Consider the following 19,174-nt stretch of genomic DNA (forward strand, 5'->3'; position numbering starts at 1 on the left):
TAGTGATTGGAAGGTTAACCAGCCTTTAGTGCAAAGCTTGGTCCTTTCTGTGGCTTTCACCAGCTGGAGAGTGACTTATACCACATGTGACGTCACAGGAACCTAGGCTCTCCACTTACAAAGTTGTCTGTACCTTGTTTCCCATGCAAAAATGGCACTTAACCACCACATGAGATGTAACTGAATTGCTTCCCACTCCGGCTGCCTACGTGGGCTGTGGTGAACATCAGGCCTTTTGGCCCTTTCCTAGAGCAGCTATGACTCCAGCATCTGGTTGTCCCCAGAAATTTTCACCATACTCCTTCCCAGTCTAGAGGGCAGGGTCCGGGGCACCTTCTACAGACTTCCCCAGGGCACAGACTGAAAGCCCCACGGGGTGGAAATGTTTTTTATTATAGCTTTGGTCAGACCAGTTGCAGCTGTTCCAGGGTTTTGTGGGTGCTGGGATGTTATCCAGCCCCTAACCCGCTCCTCCCCCAGGTGGGGGGGGTCACCCCTCAGGAAGCAACCGCGCCAACTCCCCGCCCCCGCCCCCAGACTGGGGCTGGCTGGCAGGAGGGGGTGGGCAGTAAACAGTCCTATTGTACACATATACAGTGCAGGCTGGGACCAGGAAGGCAACCTGCCACCCCGGCCGGAACTGCGTGCGGGTGGGGAGGGGTGGGGGGGAACGGGGAGCTTTGCGCTCCAAGAAGTAAAGGCCTGGACTAGGTGGTGGAGGCGGGCTAGGGGCGATTCAGCCTGGGAGAGTCGGCAGCCTGGGCCAGGCAATTTGAAAATGAGTAGGGAATGGGTTCTTGTTTGCCTCTCCCTAGAGGGGAGCCCCAGGGATGAAGAGCCACGGATGGAAAGGGGTGCGGGGGCTCAGTCTGAATAGATGATGAAGCCAGAGAAAGTGCTGTATTTGTTGCTGTTGCCCCCGTGCGCTTTGCCTCCATCCAGCTTGATGAAGACCTCATCGCCTGCGTCCAGGTGCAGGATCACGCTGTTGCTGGCGTAGTCGTAGTTCTGGTCTGCATCCTGGGCAATGGCGCTGGCCCGTACCTAAGGGAGGTGGGGGGCGGGGCGGGGCCGGGGCGGAGGTGGGGTTAGGGATGGGGAATGGGACAGTGTGAGAGGGGAAGGAGGTGAGGCAGCCACATGGTGAGGATCTGGAAGCTCTAAAGCCCAGCTTTCCAGCCATTCAGGACCTTGGCCTGCTTCCCATCATCCCACCCTATCCACTTTTAATCATGCAGAACATTTTTGGAAGCAGACATAGAGGAGCCCTGAATTCTAGGGCCGAGCACATCTGGGCCCGAATCTGAAGTCCAGATGGAGTCGTCCTCTGTAACTCCTGCAGGTCTTTCCATCTGCCTGCTGCCCACCTCAGTGCCTCCAGGGTGGCCCAGCTGGGAAGTCCTTCCTTGTACAGAGGGCTGCCTTGTACTTCCTGAGATGAAAGATCTCCCCTCCCTCTGTCCTTAGCATTCCCTCCTCTCTGCTTCAATATCGACGATGTTTTCATTTCTCTCCCACCCACCTGCTCTCATGTCAATGGATGGACAAAGGATGCAGCGTGGCCACAGAGAGAGGCAGCTTGGGAAATACCAGACAGCTAGGAAGGCGCTTTCCCAGAAGCAAGGCTGGGCCTTTGGTCCTGTCCAAAGCTTGCTCCAGAGTCTCTCACCTTGGCACTGAGACTCCAGGCCTGGTAATTCCTTCCCCTTCTGGCCTTTAATTGACTTCACTGCCCAAGGCCTCTGGGAGTTGCGGCTCTATCCCTGTGACTATTGCCCTGGCCAGAGGACTTCTAACTCTTGGTGTTTCATCCTAGGGTGGTAGAGAGGAACAGGATGGGAGGAAAGGAATTGGGGCCTTACATTCTCTGTGGTCCTTGTCTTGAAGGGAGATGAGGACAGGAGGAGACAGCTCAAGGGAAGCGCTAGCATTTGAGTTTGAAGGCTGCTGTGACTTCTGGAGGCCCTGACTAGTTTTAAGACATTGGGGAGGGTGGTTGTGGTTGAATTATCTGTGGACATTTCTGAGGCAACAAGAGAACTAAGCTTTAGGACCTAGGGTCTCCCTAAAATAAAGGGTAAGGAACAGAAGAGGGCATGGAGAGTTAGCTCAGTGGACTAAGACCACTGGCTCTTCTTCCAGAGGACCCCGGTTCGATTCCCAGCACCTACATCACAACTGCCCGTAACACCAGCTCTAGGGGATCCTATGCCCTCTTCTGGCCTCTAAAGTCATCAGGGCACATGTGATGCACAGACATACATGCAGGCAAAACACCCAGACACATAAAGTAAATTTTAAAAATTAAAAAGAGAGTAGAAAAGCTGTCCCCGGGATTGCGGCTTGCGGTGGGGAAGGCTGTGTTGAACAGGGTCCTCAGGCAGGCTTTTCCACAGTTCTCTCTCCTTCTCTGAAGGCAGCTCCTGCAGCCTCCTAACCCAAGACTAATGTCTAGGCTGAAGCCACATCGTAGTTGGCAGTGGAGGGAGATGGGACGATGGGGGAGCTGAGGGAAGCGTAACTTCGGGCCGTCCTTGCTAAGCAGCTGACTCAGCAGCAATGCCATAACCAAGAGGACCCAACACACTTCAATGCAGCTCTCCCAAAAGTCAGTGTCCTTCCAGCCCCTTACCTCTCCTTAACCTCTTCCCCAGTCTGGAACTACGTGAATTATAACTGGGGAAACATCTCTTAAAAAAAAGTGGGAGAAGGGGCTGGTGAGCTACCTCAGCAGGTGAAGGTGCTTCCTGCCAAGCCTGATGCCCCGAGTTCAGTCCCCAGGAACCCACACGGTAGGACAGAACTGACTCCTGCAAACTGTCCTCTGATCTCCACGCCAAGGAGTGTTGTGTCCTCACCTCAATAAATATATGCAATGAAATTTTAAAGGTGGGCCTGGAAGTAGTGGCCCATGCCAATCAGCCCAGCACTCAGGAGGCAGAGGCAGGTGCATTTCCATGAGTTCAAGTCCAGGCCAGCCAGGGCTACACAGAGAAACCCTGTCTCAAAAAAAAAAAAAAAAAAAAAAAATTAAGATGGGAGGAAATAAGGGAGAGGCTGTTTATTCAGGGCCTGGGTTTCTCTGTCTAGAAAACTGGATGAGAAGTCCCTATCTGACTGCTGCCACCTTTACAAAAGCCTGTAGATGATAAAGAAAAAAAATTAAGTCTAGCTGGGGCTTTAAACTAGCAAAGAAGAGCTAGGAGCAAACAGCCAACCTCTGTATTGTTCCCTGGGCCCTAATCCTGGCAGTATTTATTATTACACGTGCACTTCATTATCTTTGCTAATAAATTACTACTAATAACAATTATTTTTATTACCCAGATTAATTTAGCCTTAACTCATTAAAAGAGTGTGCTCTTTAATAGCCAAATCCATTAGAACACAGTCATCCGTCAACAGGAATCTCCTGGTGATGTGACAGGCATCAGAACTGTTATGTTTATTATTTATTCATCACCATGATTGTTGCTGTAATTATCCTAATTATCCATGGAAGCAGCAAGAATTTATGCCCTTCCATCCTTAGCCAGTGGGGGATCCTGAAATGGAACCCAGGGGTCCCAATTCTCTACTCAAGACGGGAAGCTGTTGAGGCATCCAGCTCCTCTTAGAGGCCCTAGGAAAGATGGGGGAATTGAGGTTGCCATGGAAGCCAGAAGGCGGCCTGTTCCTTGTCAGAAGAAACTGCCAAGAAAAGAAACTGAGGCAGTAGTTGGACCAGGGGAACTGAGACGCCAGGCTAGTCGGGGAAAGCGCTCCCGTCCCCAGTCCATGCTGGGGTCTTGGGTATGTAGGTGTGGTCCCCGAACTTGCCAGCCTGGTTCATAGAGGACTGTCGGCTCACCGATTTGCTGGGTCTCTTCTACACTAGGCTCTGTGCTGTGAATAGGACCAGAAGTTAGAGAGGACAGTTGGGTCTCTTTCTCACTCCAGGTGAGAGGCTGATCCCCAGGAGTTTTGTTATGGCACACTCCTCAATTTATATTTCTCTGTCAGCTTTTTTCCTCCCAGCTTTCACCCACGTATAGTACATATCTCCCCGAGTCCCCTCCCCTGGACATACAGCACTCTGACCACTGGCATGTCCTCACACAGCCTCTGCCTGTAGCCATGTTTATCAATTTTGTGTCCACCCTGACCTGTCTGAACAGCTCAGCCGCCCCTAGAACCCTTTCCTCTGGCTCCCCAGCCTAATCACCAGTGCCAGGCGCCATCAGATCGGGGGTGTTGACCCAAGGCTATCTCTGCGGAGGGAGGGCAGTGGATCTTAGACAAGGGTCCTTAGGCACCAGGCATGCAGATGGCAAACCCCAGGGAAGGACCAAAGGCCAGAATTGGCCTGCCTTCCCAAAGGACTGGAAACCTCTTTGTAAGGGGGGGGGAGCACTCAGCACCCATGGTGGCCTCTGATCCTGAAGGTATGGAAGGCAGAAGCTCCTCTCCTCCATTTCCACCCATTGCACAGCCCGGTCATAGTTTTCTCCGCTTAGTTCAATGTTCTCACCTACCTCTGGGCCAGCCTTCCTCTACATTTGACCTTTCCCTTCCTCTTTAGTGGTATCTCCTAACCTGGTGAACCCGGGGTCAACATGCTTTTCTTCCGGCCAAGTGGTTCTGAGCCGGGGCAGGGCCGCCCCACTGATCCCCTCTCTCAGACAGCACATCTTTAATGTAGTACCTATGGAGTGTGATTGTGTGACCGCATCTGGGGTCCCTATTACATAAACCCTTGGTGCCAAACAAGCCTCACTCCTTGTTGCCTGTGTGTGTGTGTGGGGGGGGGGGTCACGACAAATATGTGGAATGATTAACGAGATTCAGCGAGCCTCTTGGACAATCTGGAAGAAGTCACGAGAGGATATGGGGGAGGAGGCTGCAGCATCCATTGTTGCTCTTAGTCATTTTTTCGTGTTTTGTTTGGGGGGACGTCTTGAGTAACTGTCAATGTGTGGAGGCTTTGAAATGGCCCTAGAATGGCCCTCAGTGAGCCTCCGGCAGCCTGGGGTCCTCTCACCTTGGGAACTCTTCTTCTTCAGACTGTGCTAACACCCAGGCTCTGAGGGAGGGAAGACATTTGGGGAATGGTTTCAATTCCCAGAGACTAAAAAGCAAGTGACTGCACTACAAGTACCGGCCATCTTAGGAGCCTCCTCGGGCCCAGTTGCTGGGGCCCTGCTGGGACCCCTGTGATGGGGCAGAGTCCAAGGGCCTAGCAACCACTCTCCAATCCCAGCAAGCCCCGGGTCCCCTAAACCTTGTCTTTGGGCCAGCTCAAACTTTCTTTGAGGAAGGAAGGAATGCCATCAATGAAGGTGACATTGCTGTATGCCTTATTGGTGATTAATAAGGGGACTTGTGGGGCCGTCTGCAGAATGAGCTTGTGCTGGATTCCGGGGCCTTCCATTTGGTCAGGAACCAAGGACAAAGAGGAGAGACACCAGAAGCCTGACAGACACACACGGGAGAGAAAGTGGGGTGGGGGTGGGGGTGGGGTTTGGACCCGGAGAAGAGAGACAGAGATGAATGGCAGGTTCCGGGAAAGAAATGGTCAAGAGGCAGAGAAGGAGGCAGAAACCATAGAGCGGAGTGGGGGGAGCAGGCAGAAGAAAGGAAAGAGGACAGACTTCCACGCAGACCGGCTTTCTGCCCACTCTCCTGTCCCCAAACTTTGCAGATCCCAAAGCAGGGCACTGCTGCAGTGGGAGGACTTCCGAGAAGATCTGGAGTCTCAGCCACAGGGGATTCCTTCTAACTTTCACTTGCCTACCTCTGTTCTGACCCTGGCCTCTGAGAAGAGAAGGTTCGGCCTGACCACGCCCCCGGGGTGGGGCTCATGTAACCCCGAGGTGAGAACGCTGGCGACTGGGAACCCAGGGTGGGTGGTTCCAAGGAAAACGCTGTGCGCCCGCGGTCCCTGTCTCTGACACACGCACTCCGGGGGACAGAGAGGACCCTTCCAGCTCCCGATCTTCTAGGGTAGTGGAGGAGTTGGACCTGGAGACCTTAAGGAGGGGAGTTTCTATCACTCCGCCCCGCCCCTGGAGGAAACTTTTCCCCGGAGGCGCTGGATAGCTCTGATACTCTGGGAAAAGGTTGCGCATTCCAGGGGGTTTGCAAAGGGTATCAGACCAGCTCGGTGGTTCCTTCTCTAGAGGCAGAGATGTACTGCAGCTAAGGCTACTGGGCGCCGGACTCCCTCTGCCTTTGTGCCCCAAACATTTCCTGCAGCCCTTCTCCTCCTGTGCGCACAGCCACTGGGCTTAGCGTCCTCCAGAGCGGAGACTGCTTCTCCTTCTCGGTGCCCTAGAGCACATCCTTGCTGTTCCCTTAAAGCCAGTCGGCGTCAGCTTGAATTTTAGCTCTCAAGTGAAATCAGCCTGAATCAGCCTCCCAAGGGCCAAACCCCCAAGGACCAGTCCGTGCGCCCTAGAGCCTTATGATCTGACTAGTTGGATTTATCTTTACGCATTTCCACTCCGCGGGCGCCCTGTAGCATTTGCCTTAGAGCTCAAGCCCAAGGGCTGAAGAGTCAGGGGTGCCCGTTAATTGCAACCATTCTTCACGTGATAGTTAAGGGGGCCGCTTTAGGGTCTCCACCTACGCCTGCCTGATGTCCCTGCCGACTCTGATCCAATACGCATTCTCCTTGGGGGCTCCCTGGGTGCCCTGCCCCCAGGTCAGCCCCATGCCCCCTCATGGCCCACCTGGCCGTTCTTGCAGAGGTCCGCCCACATACTGGTGCCGTCGCCGCCGCGCATGAGGACGTGGTAGGTGAAAAAGTAGGTGCCAGGAATGTTGCATGTAAACTTGCCGCTGGCCGCATCGTAGTTGTTGCCTAGGTTGGTGACCACGTCGTCAAACTTGAGCACCTCGTAACCCTCATGAGGGTTCTTGAGGCCGGCGTAGAAGGCCACGCGTGGCACCGTGGTATAGGTGGCCGTGCTGATGGCGCCGCTGCCTCCTGAACCCGGCAGGCCAGGAGGGCCAGGCTTGCCTGGCTCACCCTTCTCTCCGGGCGGTCCCACAGGACCCGGAGGACCCCGGTCCCCTGGAGGCCCGGGGGGGCCCGGCTTGCCGGTGCGGCCCGGCTTCCCCTGGGGGCCCTGCACCAGCGTGGAGGGCGGGGGCGCACCGCTCTGCTCGCTCAGAGCGTCGCCGCCGTCGGACCGCGCGCCGGCGCCGGGGCCCCGCGCGGGGTAGGGGTCGCACACCATGCGGCAGGTGCCCAGCATCTCATAGTGGCCGTCCGGGCCGCCCGAGCTCACCAGCACCGGGATGAGCACCACCAGCACGAGCAGCATCACCACGCCCGCGGCAGCTGCCAGCAGCGTTTTCCGGCCGGCGCGGAGCCTGGGGAGAGCCGGGCCACCCGGCCGCGCCGTCGGGGCAATGGTGCCGGCGGGTAGGGGGCGCGGGCGCGATGCCCGCGCTCAAGGGCGGTCCGGCGGGGCTGCGGGCATGGGGCCGGGGCCCGGGCGCCGCGCTGCGCTGCTTGCGCTGCGGAGCCCAGCAACCGGCTTCGGCCTCGTGCTTCCCTCCCGCTGCGCTGCCCAACTGAACGCCGCGGCCGCCGCCTCCCGCCTTGCGCCTAGCTCCTCCCGCCTTCTCCGGCTGGGGCCACCGCCCCCTCCGTTGGGCCCCGCCCACCCGCTCCGCCGGTCTCGGAGAGGGCGAGGGGTGGGTCTGCGGGCGGGACAGGCGCCTAATTGGGCCGCGGCAGCCGTGAGGCGGGAGGGGCAGAGGGGGGCGGGGTTTAGGGTGGGCGCCACAGAGGTAGCGGGAGACTGAGGCTCGGAAATGGGAAGGGGGCTAGAGTCAGGTCAACAATGAGGATCCCAGAGGGAAGGGGCGAGTAAGACCAAAGAGCCAACGGAAGGGAGAGGCAGCGAGCCCAAGAGTGGCCTTGAGATAGATGTCCCAGGGGTCCGTCCCGAGGAAAACCGCGACAGGGGCAAAGGACCACCACCTGCAGGAGGCTGAAGGATGGAGCACGGCCCCTATCTGCAGGAGAGATGTTGAAGGGGGTGTGTGTGCCAAGTGAGGAGCAGGAGGACAGACCAAGAAAGAAGGACAGAGTGAAGGCCAAAGCCAGGAAGGAAGACTAGGGAGGGGCCATTCTGTGGGCACCCAGGCCTCGCATCCAGATAACCCATCTGGATCCTTTGCTTTTTTAGGGTGCCCAGAGGGACCTCTGAATTCTAATAGCAGCCACCTCGTCTTTCCTTTCCTTTTTCCTTTTTTTTAAAATTCTAACTGTTTGGGGGACACCTTCTCCCAGGGTGGCAGCAGAAGCCTCCTTTTCTACTGCCCCGGGGCCATCTGCTAGGCTGCCCCTGCCTGCAGCCTCTTCCTCGGGACTTCCTCTGATCCCAGCTACTAGCTAGACAAGGGAGAAACAAGGACCCTGAGAAGGTGCGGGACCCCCATGTTATCTCTTAATGCTAACCGGTCCTGGGTAGTGCTATTCTCCAGCTGCCAAAAGAGGAAGGGTTGATCTCCCCTAGCCCCTTAGGGGACTCCCTACCTCCTGCCCCCATCAGATTGTATGAGGCTCTCCTCTTCCTGAGTGCAGTAAAGAGTTTGGGTTGCATAAACTGAAATGTGTCTGCTTCCATCAAAATATTTGTCATATTATTTGAAACCCAGCTCAAGCTGCCTCACTGAGTGTTCCTCCTTCACCCCCCCTTTTCCCGAGGAGGACTGTGTCTTTCCGAGGCCTCTGGCCACGATAAACAATGACACTCCAGCTCATTCTCTTTGGCTGCAAGACTTCTCCCAGCTCACACTCCCACCGCCGGCCTCCCACCGTCCACTTGATTCTGTGACTATTCCTCCCTAAGATTGAGACTAAGGAACACAGGAATAACCAATGGAAGGAGTAGGGGTGGGCGGGACGCTGCCGGAGAGGACCTTCCGAGTGGGAACCCAGGTCAGAATGACATGCATCACCAAGGCGGAGGGAGCTGAAACACACACACACTGTTGGATGCTTTGTGTGTATGAACACATTTGATCTTCACACCAGCCTAGATATAAAGCCCACCATTATTCTCATTTTACAGTTGGAGAACAGAGGCTCTGCGAAGTTAAGAGATGTGCCCCCAAGTCACCAGAGAAAGATATGGCAGAGGTAGAATTCTAGCCTGTAAGCCTCGCTCCCAGCTGTTCCAACCTCAACGCGACAGGGGTCTCTAGGGACTGGCTATTGTCCAAAGTGCAAGGTGATGCGAGCATGCCTTGGTGTCCCTACGCTTCCCCAGGCCCTCAGCTCTCAGCTGTAGGTGGCCTCCTGGTCCCTCGGGGCAGTTTCTTAAGTGCAATTCCCTTTAGAGCGACCTGTCTGGTGACCTGAGTGGCACGTGCGTGGCCATGGGAGTATGATTTGTCCAGACTCCCAGCTTTCAAGACACACGCCCGAGCCCCTCGTCCCTTAGGCTACCGGCGTTCATTAGTAGCTTGGCAGGCGGGGGAGCCAACCCAACAGCCTGTGGCCGCTAAGGAGGGGGCGAAGGCGGCCACCCCCGCGCTCGCCCGGGCGTCCGAGAGCCGCGCTCGCCGGCGAACCGTGCTCCGCCCACCGCCCCGAAAGCGCGCCCGCTCCCCTGGCGCGGTGTGGCGTCTCTGTCAGCCCAGCCGGATTCTCCCCGCTTCGCTGGAGTGGAAAATAACGGCTTCAAACTTTGCAGAAAGGAGCTGGTGCCAGCACTTTAATTAACAGCCATCTTGGCCTGTGAGCCTGAGCCACCGCCTCCTCCCCTGGGCTCCTCCCCTGGGCTCTCCCGGCCAGGCCCAGGTCCCACAGGAGACCATCCTTACCTCCCGGAGCTCAGCGCTCCTTTTATCAGAGAGATCAAGACTGGACGGACTGAGAGGATGCTGCATTAACGGCGTCTGCCCATTTTAATTCGAAAAAAAAAAAAAAAAAAAAACTCCTCCAAGCTTTCTTCATTCTCAAAAGCCGGATCCCAGATTCTGGAATTAAAGAACTAGGTACCAATTCCACCTGGTGATTTTAGATCAATGGACTTGCCTCCATACTTCCCGTGTCCTCCTCTGGCAAAAGAGTGGTTGTGGGGGATTAAATGAGATATAATGTATGTAGAATGTAATATAATTGTGTCACCTCAAGCCTAAGAAAGTCCTCTTACCACCCACTCTTGGCATAAGTTGGTTGTGTGTTACGCTGTCTTTCCTGAAGATTGTAGTATTTGGGCTAGGAGAGGACAAAGGGTGTGTGTGTGTGTGTGTGTGTGTGTGTATTTCTAGGTTTAGAGGGGGCACACAGATATATATATATATATATATATATATATATATATATATATATATATATATATATATATATATATATATATTTAAGACAGGGTTTCTCTGTGCAGCCCTGGCCCATCCTGGAACTCACTCCGAAGACCAGGCTGGCCTTGAACTCAGAGATTCGCCTGCCTCTGCCTCCCAGGTGCTGGGATTAAATGAGTGCACCACCACCTTTTCTAGACTATGGGCCAATACTAGGGCCCTCCCTCCCCGCCCCACAAGTGAGGGCAGGTAGCACCCTGCTGCAGCTGGAATTCTGTAGTTGTTGAGGACAAAACTTCTGGCTTCAATTTCCCTCTTTTGAGTGAGGCTTCATCCATGTAGGCCCCTCCATTTTCTTGGGGGGGGTAGGTCCTCAGTGCTGGAGTGAATTGCCTGGGGGGGGGCACAGGAAAAGGAGTAAAAGGTTTCTAACTTGTGTGTGGCTGCAGTTAGGAGTGAGTAGCTGTTCCCTGGTGTGGGGAGGTGCTCTGAATGAATGTGAGTGGGTGTGAACGTGTGAGAGACTGTTAGCGTGTCTGATGGGAGTGATGAAGGGGGAGCTGGCTTTGACTCAGCAGCGGGGAGCTCTGCATTCAGCTGTTTTCGCCTGGACTGCAGACACCTGGGCACTGCAGGACAGTAGTGGCGATCTGGGCACTGCAGGACGGTAGTGGCGATCTGCCCCACGAAAAGAGCTTAGTGGAAGCACTGTTTGGCAGGCGACACCGCCAGAAAGAAATTATAAACGCTAAGGTAATATTAATGCAGCCAACGTGGGTTTTCAATCCACTTACTAAATGCCAGAATCCATTTCAAGCACTTTATGTATATTCCCTTCTTTAAAATTAACAGTTGATTATCATGGACTTAAAGTTATTATGTGTCTTTTAAAAATGATTATGTTGTGTGTTTGAGTATTTTGCCCACATGTATATCTGTGCACCACTTACATACCTGGTGCCTGTGGAGTCCAGAAGAGGGCATCAGAGTCCTTGGAATTATAGATGGTTGTGAGCAGGCCCCATATAGGTGCTGGGAATTGAACCCAGGTCCTCTGGAAGAGCAGCCAGTGCTCTTAAAGGCCGAACCATCTCTCTAGGCCCTAAAGTTATTATATGTCTCTATATATTTATTATTCTTAGATAAGTTCTTTCTATGTGGCAATGCCTGTGCTAGAATTTGATATGTAGACCAGGCTGGCCTCGCCACTTTTTTTTGGGGGGGGGGCAGGGGTTCATGACAGGGTTTCTCTGTAACATTGGAACCTGTTCTGGAACTCACTCTGTAGATCAGGCTGGCCTCGAACTCACAGAGATCTGCCTGGCTTGCCTACTGAGTGCTGAGGTTAAAGGCGTGAGCCACCACCGCCCAGCTCCAGGCTGGCCTTGAACTCATAGCGATCCACCAGCCTCTGTCTCCTAAGTGCTGGGATTAAGGACGGGTACCACCATGCCCAGCACTGTGTCTCCGTATTACAAACCTCAGGGAAGATACTGTTATTTGGCCCATTTTATGGCTGAGGAGTCCAGATTCCGGTAGGGGTTTGTGCTAGGTATTATGAAGCATAAATGATGCATGGATGAAGACTGGTGAGCCCACAGGGCTCCAGGGAGGCATTACAGAGAAAGCACCTGTCTGTCTGTTCATTCGTCTTTCTTCCATCCATTCTGTAAAACATTTTTAACTGAGCAGGGGTCCACTTTGTTACCACGGGACATAATGATGAGCAAGGAAAGGCTTCCGACCTCATGTAGTTTACAGCGTATCACTGGACTCTGGACTGTTAAACAAGTGGTGGTTATTAAGCTTGACAAGCTTGCTGCCTGGATGGGTGAGAACGTGTGACATCCACACAGGATCCTTCTGGAGGCTGGAAAGAAGGGACACTTCCTGATCCACGTGCTATTTAAATTAAGCCCTGACAAAGGGGGTCAGCAAGGTGAGGGGGTGGCTGTCAGAGGGACTGGGGAGGGGGATAAGAGAGTTGTATAGCTAGAGGGAACTGCGTGTGTTAAGGACTGAGCTTGTGGGGCCCTGTGGGCTGTGACGGAGTTTACAATTTATCCCAAGGCAATTAAAAACTACTACTGAAGGATGTTGAATGAGAAATATGATCAGAATTTTTGCATGAGAATGATTACTCTGGTTCCTGTGGGGAAGAAAGATTAAAATAGAATATTTGTGGAGAGACGAGGAGCCTGTTTTTGTGATCCAGGTAAGATGTGGTAGTGGGCAGGCAAAGGTTTAAGTTAGCAACTAATGAGGGGGTCCCTAAAAGGATAGGGAGGGGGACAGAGGACTTCCAGCTTTCTGGAAGGATCTTGAAATGTATATTAAGGGAATGAAGGATGGGTGGATGCTGTTGCCATTGCCTGGGTACCGATATGGATTATGTGCTTTTGTATTCTATTTATCGCATCCTTACTAGAGTCTAAGGAATACGCACCGCCATCTCCACGTGGAAGAGAACACTTGGGGACAGAGGGGCTAAGTAACTTGCCCAGCATCATGCAGCCAGTAAAACGGAGAGTCAGGACTGGAACACCTGTCTTCTGGAGCCTGGATTGGGGCCCTTCATCTCTCCATCCTTCCCAGGCACATCTCTGGCTCGGGCTAAGTAGGGAGCTGGGCATCAGAGGTTAGAGGCCTGGTTAGAGGCCCGGTTAGGCTAGCAGTGGGTGTAGTGTGGGGCAGCCTTGCCACATTTCAGGACCTCCGTTTCTCCTCCTCCTCCTCCTCCTCCTCCTCTTCCTCCTTCTTCTTTTCTCTAAGGCAGGGTTTCTCTGTGTATCCCTGGCTGCCCTGGAACTCACTCTGTAGACCAGGATATCAAACACAGATATCCACCTGCCTCTGCCTCCTGAGTGCTGGGATTAAAGGCGTGTGCCACCACACCCCAGCTAGGACTTCCATTTATTTCTCTGGTCTGAGTAATTGTCCAGGAAAGCTCTGAAAGACTGTGTTACTCACAGTAAGGATGTCTCCCCAGTGGCATCCATTAAAATATTTCCATTCCCACCATGACATTTTAATTTAGACATTTCCAGAGCTTTCATGAAAGGCCTTCCATAATTTAAGCCCCCTCCCCCTTGGGGAAGTATGATATTGGGTCAGAAAGTACAGGAGAATAGAACTTGAGTTGTGATTTGTGGGGAGGGGTGCATACCTCAGTAGGCGGACCCAGGCTGGCTCTCAGAACTCAATTCTGACCCATCTCAAAGGATGGGAAGGAGACCTCCTCCGGGTCCCTGCCTGCAGCCCCGGTCTCCTGTGGAGGACAGAGGAATCTAGGAACAAAAACAAAGTTCCCAGGTCACTGGTAGGTCACCAGAGAACCTGAACCTCATGCCTGGGGGGTGGTGAGGAGGAGTTCCAGGAGCCTGCCCTGGCCTGTGCATCCTGCCCCACCCATTCTGATCAGGAGCTGCCTATTGCCATCTCAGATCCAACTCCAGGGAGGCAGCTCAAAAAAGGCCCTGGCTGAGGGTGGAGGAGCACCAGGGGAGGGCTCTTTCTCTCAGCCCAGGCTGCATGTATAAGTGATGAGGCTCCACGAGCCCAACAGGAACCAATATAATAGCGGGTGCGCAGGGTCAGCTGGAGAGACAGATATGGGGACGCAGGAGTGACAGGCAGTGCAATTATGCTGAGCCTCCTGCAAAGGCGACAGCAGAGACCCATCTGGCCAGTATGATCCGCAGGCTCCCCTTAGGTTCCCTCTCCACAGGCCTTAACTCTTCCAGACCCGCCAGAAAAGTGGGAGAAGGCAGGATAGAGAAGAACCCGGGGCTCCCGAGGAGTTCAAGAGGGGCTCCAGAGGTTTCTGGATCTAAGGATGGGAAGCTGGGAGTGGGGAAGGCCTTCTTGTTCCCAAGAAGGATGACTTGGGAAGACCCTCTCTTCCAAAGCATTGTATTCTGTTTCTGGAGGGGAGAAACTGGGGATTGAACCTGGGACTTCGTGCCCATCAGGCAAGCACTCACTCTACCATTGAGTTCTGTTCCTAGTGTTACACGCCCAGCCCATTTTTTATTTTTTTTTTGTTTTTGTTTTTGGAGACAGGGTTTCTCTGTGTAGCTTTGCACCTTTCCTGGAACTCACTCAGGAGCCCAGGCTGGCCTCAAACTCACAAAGATCCACCTGCCTCTGCCTCCCGGGTGCTGGGATTAAAGGCGTTCGCCACCACCGCCCGGCTAATTTTTATTTTGGCACAAGACCTTGTTATATTGCCCAGGCTAGCCTTGAACTCTATCTGTAGACCAGGCAGGCCTTGAACTTACTATTCTCCTTAGCAGTTGGGAGCATAAACCTGTGTCATCACACCAACTCTTTTCCCTTTTAAGGGAAAACCTCCTGCTTATACCTACTTCAAGAGGCAGAGACAGGATCTCAAGAGGTCCGAGAGACCTCTGCATTCACAGACAGGGAAACTGAGTCCCAGGGAGGGAGAGTTGGTTTGCCCAAAGTTGCAGAGTCAATCTGAGGCAGAACCGTGTTGCATCCCGGGGACTCTTTCCAAGGTCTCACTGGTGAGAGAGGCTCAGAGAGAGGAGAAGGAGAGGCAGATAACACGCCACTGGGCTGGGTGGTCCACGCAGACCCCCTGAGGGTGGGGATCGAGGATGGGCCTTCAGGGAGTTACAGCAGCTGGGTGGGAGGGCTGGAGCTACGGCTGTGGCAGTATCTTTGGGGAGCCCAAGTCAGCCAGGGTCGGGGGTAGCATGGTGCTCTCTTCCTATTGTGTTCAGAACGGGTCTCATCTCTTGATGAAGAGGGGTGCAGGAGCGCCATGGAGACAAGTAGAGCTGAGCAATGGGTACATCGTACATGTTCATTAAGTGGAGCCCTAAACAGGACTGGCTTCAAGGGCATGACGACTGTGTATGAGGCCTGCATTCAGAATAGACTTGACTTGGGTTTGAATGTTCTGTTCTCATCACCCTGAAATTCCTACCAGTTTTTGAACCATTTCCATTTCCCACTAGGCTCTGCAAAGAATCTGGCTGGTTCTGCCCCTAAAGTGGAAATGTAGTTTCATCTTTGAGAGACGTCCCTGTTCCCTCCCTGCCCTAACACCACCACCTCAGTATCCCAAAGTGGAGAGGGGACACAGATCTAAGAAAAACTGGTGTTTGGTGAGCTTCCTGGGGTCTTCACCCTACCAAGGCTGACCATGCATATGTTGGGAGAACTTGGCACAGTGCATGTCAGCTCCAATGTATTGTGTCTGCCTGTCCGTCTGTGTCCCACCTGTAACCCAAGGCCAGGGGTATACATGAAATGGGGGCACTGGGCACCAGACTGCTGGTCCCAGCTGGAATGTTCTGTCCTTTGGGGAAATGAAATGTAACCCCTCTGCTTTCTCCTCCCTTGGCCTCCTGCTGGGATAGAAGGAGTTGGTGTGTGTGTTGGGGGGAGGGGGGTGCTGGGAGATTAATTAGCAGCCATGCCAGGCAGCAGGCGGTGGGGTGTAGAGTAGGCTGGCTTTTCCCTTCTATAGATCCACGCTCTCTGGGAGAGGCACTAGCTGGCTGCTTTGGGCTCAGGCTCGGCTATTTTAGGAATATTCTTAACCCTTCTCAAACCACGGCCATCACCAGATCTCTCTTCCAGAGCACATGCCAGCTCCAGACTGTCCCTCCCTTCCGTTCCCTCCTCCTGGCCTCTGCTCTTCCTCCCTAGCAGTTGAGAAGGTCAGAGTTGACCTTTGCCAAAGAAAACTCCTGGCCCCTGAACCCAGTTCTTTACCTGCCCAAAGGTCTTCACTAAAGGAGAACAATTCTTTTGAGGATTTTTCCCAGCCCTTCTCATCTTTTTAGCTGGGAACCAAATTCAGATCCTCTGTTAGAGCAGGAAATGCTCTTTAACCACTGAGCCCCCTTCTCATCTTAAAAATGTGCAATGGTTAGACCTGGATGCCAGAGAGTAAGAGGGAGAACCCTTGGGTCCTCCGTACTCTGGCAGAGCACAGCCCCCTCTGCCTGTATAGTTCCAGCTGGGTGACTCATACAAGCAGCCAGGAACCCTCGGAGTCACCAGGCTCCTCCTTGCCTACTTTTTAAATTTTCCCTTTTACTACATGGCCTGGCTTTATGAAAACACCTAGGCAGTACAGACATTGTCTGAGCAAGGTCAAAGGGGGGACCATTAGGGGTCAGAGGGGCTCACCAGTCAGGAGTCTGAAATCGTAGATAGTGGGTATTGGGTCCTTCTACCGCTAAGAGCAGGAGTCAGCCAGCTTTTAAGTGCTTCTGGTAACATGGGGATTGTACGCTAGGTGTAGTGACCCATGTCTTTGTTCCCAGCCCTCAGAAGGCAGGAGCAGGCAGGTTTCTGGGAGTTGGAGGCTAGCCTAGTCTGCATAGCAAATTCCAGCAGGCCAGGCAGGAAAAAAAAAAAAAAAGGATGAGGACGCACATTTGTAATTGAAGTACTTGGGAGGCAGAGGCCAGAGGGTCATAAGTTAGAGACCACCCTCAGCTACATAGCATATTCAAAACAGCCAGACAACTCCTACCACAAAAAAGCCAAAGCTTGTGGTGTGTCTGGTACTATGCTAGGCACAGACGTAGAGGATTAGTTTTCACTCTCTGTCTAGGAAACAGCACTCCCCTCCTCCTGTTCACCATGATGTCTGGGCACCCACCTTGGCCCAAAGTGTTGGCAGCTTTGGGCGAGCAGGTCCTCCTCTTTCAGGCATTCATTCACTCCCAGCCCAGTTAGAGGCGTGACAGAGTTCACTGCGGCAGAGGGTAGATCCAGCTGAAGCTGCTTTAGCCTACAGAGAGGAGCTCTCTGTGTCATCTAAGATGTTGGAAGACCTTTTCCTGTATCCCAGGTGAGACATGGGTAGGTGCAGGAGAAAGGCCCTCTGTTAGATAGGGGTTGGGCAGGCTTCCTGATTCAGAGCTGTGGCTGGTATTCCTAGACCTACAGGAGCCTGTGGGCTAAGCTTTGCCAAGTTAGAAGCTGTGAACTCAGGAGTCCTGAACACCTGTCTCTCCCCGGCAGCCCTGCCCTCCCTCCCATGGTCCTCACTTGCCAGATCCCTCCCCTCAGCTTCCAGCCTGGGAGCCCCAGCTGGCGGAGGATGTCTCGCTCCTCAGCAGCTGGGATTTGTAAATATTTATAGGAACACGAACAGATCAGTGGCTGACAGGCCTGGGGAGCGGGCAAGGGCTCTCTCTGCCTTCAGCTCGGCAGCTTCCTTACTCTCTGGCCTGATTTGAGAGAGTCCAGGATGTGGTCAAATGGGGTGTGGGGCTGGGCTGCTTCTTCATCCAGGGATGCCAGCTAGAAGGAAGCATTCGTCCATCCGTCCTCGGTTAGGTTTCCACACTCAGAGTCATCCCTGTCCTTCCTCCTCACCCAGCCCACCCGAGGGCTCAGGAGGCCAAGGCCACACTCACCCACCCCACCCCCCGACTCACACACATTATTTTCAACTTTCAAGGACCTTCACTTGCACACTGGTGTGTACTCACACATTGCAATGCCCACATCTGCACTGATGCTCTCAGGCTCCTGCCTTTGCACACACATCAGCTCACAATCATCAAAGAGGAAGCTCAGGTCATTCACTGTTGTTTTAATAAAGGTCCCAGGAGAGGTGGCGTGTGTGTGTGTGTGTGTGTGTGTGTGTGTGTGTGTGTGTGTGTGTGTGATTAAGGAGTAAGGAAAAAAGGAGGAAATGGACAGAGGCCTGGACCAAGGGCCATTTGGAGTTGAGGTCAGTCTGGAATGGAAAGAAGGAATAAAAGCAAGACAAAGAAATGGAGACTGACAAGGGTTGAAGCAGAAGGGGGCAGGAGGTAGGGACAGAGAGAGCCCCCTCCCCCCCACATGAGACGCTGTCACGTTGCTGCTCCAGTGGCCTGTAAGACCAGCACAGCCCCAGCTGGAGCTTCTCCCCTCTGGATCTTGTCAGTGTGGCTTTGCTCTGCTGCTTGGGCAGCCGGGAGTGGTGACAAGCAGCGACGACAGCGCCCAGGGCATCTGGCTGTGCCGCTCCAGCCTGACTGCCAGCTCACCCATCAGTGCCCATCTCATCACCCAAAGGGACCCAGAGGAGACCAGAGACCAGCACCATCCTTACCTTGAAGGGTCGCATCAGGGGAAGAGAGCAAGTGAGTCCCACTCCCCAAAAGATGGATGGTGTTAACCAGGACCTGGACTCCCAAGTGGGGCTTGGGGAGCACGGAGCAGCTCTGTTTCCAGGAATCCACGGCCCATCAGACACGCAGAGGGAAGGGAGCACAGGCAGGGGCTGCGGGGAACATGGAAGCCACCGTGAGGAGGAGCCCGACTTGTGTTTGGCATAAACTTTTTATTTCATCGGCTTTATACTACACATGAATGATGTTCCCGTACCCCAGGCCCCTGGGTGCTGTGTTAAGTAATTGTCCTCTCGCCTCGGGCCTGTCTGAGGGTATTAGTTCTGGGGCATCAATCAGTCAGTTTGTGCTCAGCAATCTGAGGAGAACCATTTCTCTAAAATCAGAAAGGGAGAGGGAAAAAAAAGGAAGAAGAAAATGCAGGGGAAATGGTGTTCAGTGCTGGTTTCCCGTTCTCCAGTTACCAGGGCTGCTCTCCCCGGCCCTGACGTCCTGATTGATTCACCGCTTTCGCAGGTTCATTCACGTATTTACTCAGCCACCATTACTCATCACAGTGCCAGGTCCTGTGCTGTGTCTTGGCAGCCGGCGAGAAAGCCGGCAAGGTTCCTGCTGGCTTGATGTTAAGAACTGGTTAAAGATGAGCAAATGCCCAGCAGAGGGACTCCCTCGGGGTCTAGGGGCAATGCCATAGTGTATAGCTTGGAGACGTAGACATCTTGTTCTGCTGGCTGAAGGCTTGAAAGTGATCCAGAAGC

At 53.7% G+C, this 19,174-nt stretch overlaps 1 protein-coding gene across 1 annotated transcript; it reads right to left on the reverse strand.

Moving 5' to 3' along the window:
- C1ql1 (complement C1q like 1) lies at positions 1 to 7,576 on the reverse strand. Its single transcript, XM_006970653.4, has 2 exons — positions 6,711 to 7,576; positions 1 to 1,044 (listed from the first exon to the last, which is right to left on the reverse strand). Exons 1-2 carry the CDS (start codon positions 7,305 to 7,307, stop codon positions 865 to 867), a joined length of 777 nt encoding a protein of 258 aa, XP_006970715.3. The 5' UTR covers positions 7,308 to 7,576; the 3' UTR covers positions 1 to 864.
- Between the last annotated feature and the right edge of the window lie 11,598 nt (positions 7,577 to 19,174).

Source organism: Peromyscus maniculatus, chromosome 8 (assembly GCF_049852395.1).
Source record: "Peromyscus maniculatus bairdii isolate BWxNUB_F1_BW_parent chromosome 8, HU_Pman_BW_mat_3.1, whole genome shotgun sequence".
Taxonomy (NCBI): Eukaryota; Metazoa; Chordata; class Mammalia; order Rodentia; family Cricetidae; genus Peromyscus; species Peromyscus maniculatus.